At 38.8% G+C, this 7264-nt stretch overlaps 1 protein-coding gene across 1 annotated transcript in view; it reads right to left on the bottom strand.

Annotated features, from left to right (window-relative positions):
- Window positions 1-3335, bottom strand: part of DUSP29 (dual specificity phosphatase 29) — a 49314-nt gene extending 45979 nt beyond the window's left edge. The window contains exons 1-2 of the mRNA XM_051982060.1: window positions 3195-3335; window positions 1577-2631 (exon numbers count right to left, since the gene is read on the bottom strand). Of these exons, the coding sequence (XP_051838020.1) occupies window positions 1577-1622 (46 nt within the window). The 5' untranslated portion in view covers window positions 1623-2631; window positions 3195-3335. The remainder of the gene's footprint in view (window positions 1-1576; window positions 2632-3194) is intronic.
- Between the last annotated feature and the right edge of the window lie 3929 nt (window positions 3336-7264).

The raw sequence follows: 7264 nt of genomic DNA, 5'->3' as shown, positions 1-7264 counted from the left end.
AGATAAACATTTCTATATAGAGATATAATTATTAATGATATTCTAATATTTATATAATTGTTAATATTTAAATATAGATACAGATATACTTATAAATATTTCTATAGAGATATATTGTTATTATCAATATTTCAATATAGATGTAATTATTAATGATATTTCAATATAAATAACATATGGATGTATAATTATTATACTATTTCAAAATAGATATAATTATTAACAATATTTCAATATAGATATATAGAGGTATGATTATTAACAATATTTCAATATAGATATAATAATTAATATTTCAATGTAGATGTATAGAGGTGTAATTATTAATAATATTTTATATAGATATAATATCTAGAGAGTAATTATTAACAATATTTCTATAGAGGCATAATTATATTATTTCAATGATAAATTTAATATATGGAGATATGACTATTTGTAATATTTCAATATAGATATAATTAATAATATCTCAATATAAATATGATTAATGGAAATAGATATGTAATTATCAATATCTCAATATAGATATAATTATTAATATTTCAATATAGATATCATATTGAGATATAGATATACTTAATATTTCTATACAGATATAGAGATGGAGATATAATTATTATCAGTATTTCAATAGATATAACTTTTAACAATATCTCCATATAGATGTAAATTTTAATAATATTTTAATATAGATATAACATGTAGCTATATAATTATTAACAATATTTCAATACAGATATGATTCTAAATAATATTTCTATGTAGAGATATTAGTATTAACAATATTTCAATATAGATATAATATATGGAGATAGAGATGTCATTATTAACAATATTTCAATATAGATATAATATGCAGAAGTAGAAATATAAGTATCACTATTTCAATATAGATATTATTAATAATATTTCAATAGAGATATAATTGTTAACAATATTTCAACTCTATTTTTTTCCAATTGGAATTCAGTAGTACTTCTGTCAAGAATTCCTTGAATTAGGAATTCCTTTATTGGGCTTCTTGGCCAAATGGGCGAATTAAAAATTGAAAGAAGAGCCCAGGTAATTCATATGTCACATATTACCTCCTGTGTCTCCCAAGACCCCGTGGCACTTTACACCATAGTTTCAGCCCGGAGAAAGGGAGATTGAGCTTAAAGGGATCAGCTCTGAGGGGAAAGAGGAGAAAGACAATTAAATATTCAGGCCAAAAGAAAGTCCCTTAGCTCAGGACCCTGTCCCTGAAAAGAAACAGATTCAGGGCTGACTGCGTCCAGGGGAACGCCCGACGGCGAGATCAAAGGACAGTTCTGGTTGATGGAGACATCCCGTTGGACAGAGAGCTCCTGTGAGTGCGCTCCCAGGGGGCCTTACGCACCCACAGTTTGGACTCATAATATTCCTATTTAGCCTGTTCTTGAGACATCCAGAACGCGGGTGTTGGGGGGAGGGGGTGTCTACACATCTCCTGGAAACTCTTTTAGAAAAGGCGACGCTTGTTGCTTCCCTTCCCCCGCCCACCCCCAGAGGTGCCCGCCAGAAGCCTGGCCAAGCTTCCTGTTGGATGGCTTACCTGTGAGCACCAGGAGTGCCGCAGGGAGCAGGTATCCCGGTCGCATGTCACGGAGCCAGACTGGCGACCTCACCCGCTTGGAAACCAGAGCCTATTTTTAGGGGCGGATTTGCTGACTCTGACCTTGCCCGCCGCCCAGTCCAAAAGGAGCCTTCCCTACATCTGTTGGTGAGACTATTCCCGGATGCCACCTGAAACCTTAGAACCCATGAGTCAGGTACCAGGTGCTCCTGGGCCACTCCAGCAATGAGAGGGCGAACGGGCTCCACCTCAGAACAGTTTAAAAGCACTGAACTGGACTCAGAGGACCTGGATTCAAACCCCCCTTTCCCCCTCCCCCTCAGCTGGGTGATTCTGGACTCTATCTCAATTTCCTCGACTGCAAAATCAAAGAAATAATGGACCTACCTCAGGGTCCTTGCTAGAGTCAAAAGAGATATCTGTAAAGCACCTGGCACAGTCCCTGGCATGTAGTAGGTGCTTAATAAATATTTCAACTCAAAATCTATGATCCTAGGATTTTACTGTTGGCTTTTGGGAGAAGTCAGGGGTTTCTGACGGAGGACTCCTACTTGTTTCCTTGAGTAGTTGAAGGTTGCCAGGGGACACGCATTAGGGTATAACTAAGGGGAAGTCAATTGGGACTTTTCCCAGGTTATTAAATTTTGAAGACATTGATAGCATTCTCAACCGTTCAACAGTGTAGGAACCACTGGGTTTTTCACCATTTAGCAGGATTAATAAACAGGAAAAAGGCAGAGGGGAGCTCCTTCCCACCCCTATATGCTTGATGTCAAAGTTTGTGGTATTTATGTTGAGTTTCCAATTTCATCTCTGGTGAACGTAAGTTCTGAGTGTAAATGACACTAAGTCTCTATGGGGAGTGGTTATACTGTAGCAGTGAGGAATTTAAAAGTTTTGTTTCAGCCTTTTGCCTAAGATCTATGTAATAATCCTTCCCTAACAGAGGAGAGCTTCAACCCCTGGGTCAAGGGGAAATGTTTATATTTTCTTTAAGTCTTGTTTCCTTTTGTCCAGGTGATGGAGTGCATCTCCTGTAGAAAAAGATAACACAAAATATGAGTAAAGACCGAACCAAAAAAGTGGAAATTCTCAATCATTAACAAATTTTATATAGAATTGTTCCTGCCCATTGGAAGATGAAATCCACTTTCTCTTAGGATGGCAAAACCCCAATAATCACCATCCTTTATAAGAAGCTAAGAGTTGACCAATAACAGAATTTGTTGTGCTTTTTTATCCATGCTATATCAGGGGAATTTTTTTTTTTTGCTTTCTCAAATTGTGGGGGAAGGAGAGGATGGAGAAAAATGAAAGGGAAACAATATGGATCTGAAAATAAAAAAAACAAAAGTTTTAAATCAGAGAGTATATTTATGTTATCTACCCATCTCACCACCACACCATAAAGAGTTTGAGAGATCAACCAGGCACAGTGGGGAAAACCCTGGTTCAAATCCCATCTCAGTCTGTGTGATCACAGACTAGCCCATCTGAGACCTCCATTTTCTCCTTTTTAAAATGGGGATCATAATCAGGAGTCAGGAGGTGCCCTGTACATGGAAGTGAGTAATAAATGCTTCCTGCATTGTCTTACCTGTACTCATTGGCGTTTCCATGATGCTTTCTAGTTTAAAAAATAAGCCCAGTTGAGAGTCACATAGCTCCTGCAGAGAAGACATGTAACATTTTGTCCTGAGGACTTAACAACATGAGCTGGGAGAGATGAGCTAAGCTGCCCTCCATGCCAGAGGGCATTGGGGGGGAAGCCTTCCCTATGACTCTGGGGTGGTCACCTCCCTCCCACAGCTACACTTCCTCTTGGAATGTTCTGAGGGGCTGAAGCCCTCTCCCATCTCTTCCCCTGCCAGCCTCCCGAGCTTCCAGCTCCAAAGTCTTTGGGTAGCAGCATTCTGTACAGGCTGACCTTCTCAGATATACAGAGCGATATTACTGCTGCCTCAGCCCTGCTGCCGCCAGTCTGCCCAGCCTGACATACTTGGTGGGAGCCACCAGTTCAGAATGCCCTCTTTCTGCCTCTTCTGCCCTTTGGCTTTCTGTTTGTGCCCAGCTGGGGTTGCTCCTGTTTTGCTAAACATATGTCCAGACCGGCATCTCTCTGACCTTGCCACCTTGAACAACTGCCACCAGCATCTCCAGGAGACTCCGTTCTTCTGGGTATTTTATAGCCACCAAATGCCACAACCTCTCCTCCCACCAAGGACTGCTGTCCTGGGTCTGTAGCATTTAATACAATTTCACCCAGACAATGACTTTAAGAGACAGTTCACTGCCCCTTATTTTGCTGTGGTAAGAAGAGAATGTCTAAAGTAGTAGAAAAATCTAAACAGACTCCTGAATTATTGCTTAATGTTCAAAGACATTTTATTACTCCTTTAGTATAATAAAAAAAAAAAGCCCGGTGTATTTGGGTGGATCCCTGAGATGAACTTTTGGGAAAACATGGACAGTAGCCACACATAAAATGGAAAAGCCTGAATCGTTTGTGATCTTTATTGTTGGAGACAATCCTCTGAATCAAGAAGATCACTGACTCATATTAATGTAACCCAGGCCTTCTACAATCATGGACTTCTCAGATCTATCTCAGGTTTAAGACACCTTTGGATCAATAGCTCCTCAAAAGACATATTTCATGAGATGACACTGATAATTATTTTACCAAATCAACCAGAAGTTTGGATGGTGAGATCGTCTAGATTTTTTCAATTTATGGAGAACTATGTCAGTTTCATCAAAATTCACAATATTGTAGATCCTTTTGCCAGATATCTGTAATCACTCAAAGGAGTTTGGTCTGATCATCCACATAATAAAGACCAAAGGGATGAAAAATTCCTATGGAGTGGATTATAACCTTTATTTGGATATAGTGCTTATCTATTAGTAAGTTTAGAGAGATAATACAGATGTATAGGAGGAAGAGAGTGAATTAGATTACCTTCAGGAAATTACAAAACTCCTTTAATGATCCCAAACTTTCTAGAAGAGCTAGAACTAACAATCAGGAAAAAGAATAATCTCTGAAGAATTAAGAATAAATATCACAAGGAGGACAGTAGAGAAAAGTATAGGGTGAGTGTGAACCAATAAATAATAGGAATAAAAGATGTTACCAAATAATTATCATATGATAGGAAAAGAAGATGGTCTGATTATGTAGCAAAAATAAAGGGTGAAAGAGTGAAAGGAAAATCAGAGAGTGTTCCACTGGTATTCTAATATGACGATGAGAAAGTGAAGTCCTCCAGGACATTGGGTAGATTCCCTATGGAGACTTTATGGGAGGATATGGACAAGAGTCACATGGATCGGGCAAATATGAATGTGTTCCATTGTTGAAAAACCTTCCAAAATGATGAGATCACAAAAATATTTGAACATTTGAATATAATAAAATAAATGACATGCAACCTTACTTCCCACCAGCCAATATACATAAGGTTACATTCTCCCACAGATCCTCATAGGAGAATAGGAATAGGAACAGGAAACACACATTTTAAAAAATGTGTGACAAGGAAATCCATGTTTATGGGACGTATGCACGGGACACCTATGTGGAAAGGTCACACAGAAAAGAAACATGCATGAATGTGGTCATATGTATAAGAACATATCCAAAACAGCTCCCCTTGGCTACATCCTCACAGAATTCTCCTCAAATGACAGTATCATTTATTAGCTTAGTGATGTCATTAGGTTACAAACTGCTTTTTCTACTGGTCTATTTTCTCCTCTGTGATAACAATCCTTCGGTCTCCTGCTACTGCCACATCTTGGATCTCCATTGAATTGTAGCTTTCAGGTGAGGGGTTTCGTCTCTTTTAGTTCATAGCCTCAGCGGCTATCTCAGATCCAAAAGTTCAGACTCTTTAAGTCATCCTAGGAACTTTACATAGAAAGGCTGGCTAGAAAGGAGTAGCCAACTTCTGATCTACTTTTTTGCAAGCAGGGAAGAGAGTGCTTTCCCTATATGATACTTATAAGTGCATGTAACATAACACAAATTAAGGGTTTTTTACTTGTCATCTGCATGATCTTGTTGTTTCTTGTCTCTATAATAATCATCACTAACATTAACTAGTAATCATTAACATTTATTAAAATCACTAATATATCTGGCACATAAAAAATACTTGTTGCTTTACCTTACTAGGAAGTCTTGGGAACAGGAAAAGAGTATATTTGTAACTTGCTGATATAAAAACAAAATGAATGCATCTATCCATCATCTATCTATCTATCTATTTTTAAGTGAGGGCGTGTACTATTCTATGTCTCAACTTTCTCTAGTCCTTTGAGGGAAGGCCAGCATTCCTTTTCCCTCACCTGGTCTGGATCATAACTCATCCAAACTAGGCAAGTGGCCCTTTGCCAGTTGGCTGTTGTTTGCTATGAGCTCTCTCGTCTCACTTGCACCAAAGAAGGCCTGAATTGCTGAGGAGTTCTAGGCCCCAGCAGGAAACCAGACAAAGCAAGTTGCTGCTACCCTTTCCCATCTCCCAGCTCCTGCTCCATCTCACCTGTCCCTGCCAACTCCACTCCCTCCCATGTCTTTGGATAGGACACCCAAGGATTCCCCCCCAAAAGAATGGGTGTGTTCTGGAATAAAGTCCCTGAGCTATTAGCCCAAGTCCCACTCAATAGCCAGCTGAACTGTGAAATGATGTGACCGTGACCAAAGCACAAGCCATGAGTTAGAAATCAAAATGGGAATTATCTCATAAAAAAGGGAAACTTTTAAAAAGTTTTTAGAACTTAAAAAAAGGAAGAAAGAACCTAAAAGGTAGAATCAGATAGTGACCAGGCCCTTGTGGATGGTGATATTCTGATTGCTCTGTCATTTGGTCCATTTTTTCTCTTCCTCTATGTATGTTGGTCATTTATAACTCCCATAAACCATCTCAAGGGACCTGCGTTCTGCTAAAAGACAGAGGAGGCGGAGAACGCTCCCGCAATTCTATTGTATGCTCCAGGAGATGTTTTTATAGTAGGTAATGAGAGTGGAGGCTGTGGGAATGTTGAGCAGGCTTTTTTGATGTCTGATCGATGTGATGACAAAGTATTTGGAGTGAAATCTTGAGTGCTTTAGATGTTACAGTGAAATAGATACCTCTGTTTATCTCCCCAGCTGTCAAAACAATTGGAGCACCTGCTATCTCTCTCTGCTGTCAAAATTGCTTGGGACTTTATTTCAACCTCCAGAGACATTTGGATCAAGGGTATTGGTATGTGCCTTGCCATCTCAGACCCTGCCTTTGGCCCCCCTCCTCTTTCCCCCCTTCCCACAGCAGGGAGTTATTATTATTCCATATCTGGGGTGATCTAATCCAAAGTGATCTTGGTGGTTGTCTCTGCCTTGAACTCTGTTGAAGTCCATAAATCAGCTAACAATCAACGATGGTGACCCTATGCTAAAGGTAAAGATTAATTTTAATTAATTTTAATTAATTTTACAAATACTTAATCTTACTAAGTCTTCCTGGTAGGAAGGAGAGAAAGGTTATTAGTATAACAAAAAGAAGTTTGAGTTTGGGAAAAGGATGTGTGCTTAGGCTTCTTCTTTTGTTCCCAAAGTTGTTTTAACACACTTTTGAAAAACTGGGTCCCCAAGAAGACAGCAGCCATCAATTAAATGGACCT

Source organism: Antechinus flavipes, chromosome 2, assembly GCF_016432865.1.
Source record: "Antechinus flavipes isolate AdamAnt ecotype Samford, QLD, Australia chromosome 2, AdamAnt_v2, whole genome shotgun sequence".
Classification (NCBI taxonomy): domain Eukaryota; kingdom Metazoa; phylum Chordata; class Mammalia; order Dasyuromorphia; family Dasyuridae; genus Antechinus; species Antechinus flavipes.
Note: the sequence above shows the minus strand (reverse complement) of the source record. Positions and strands in the feature narration are given on the sequence as shown.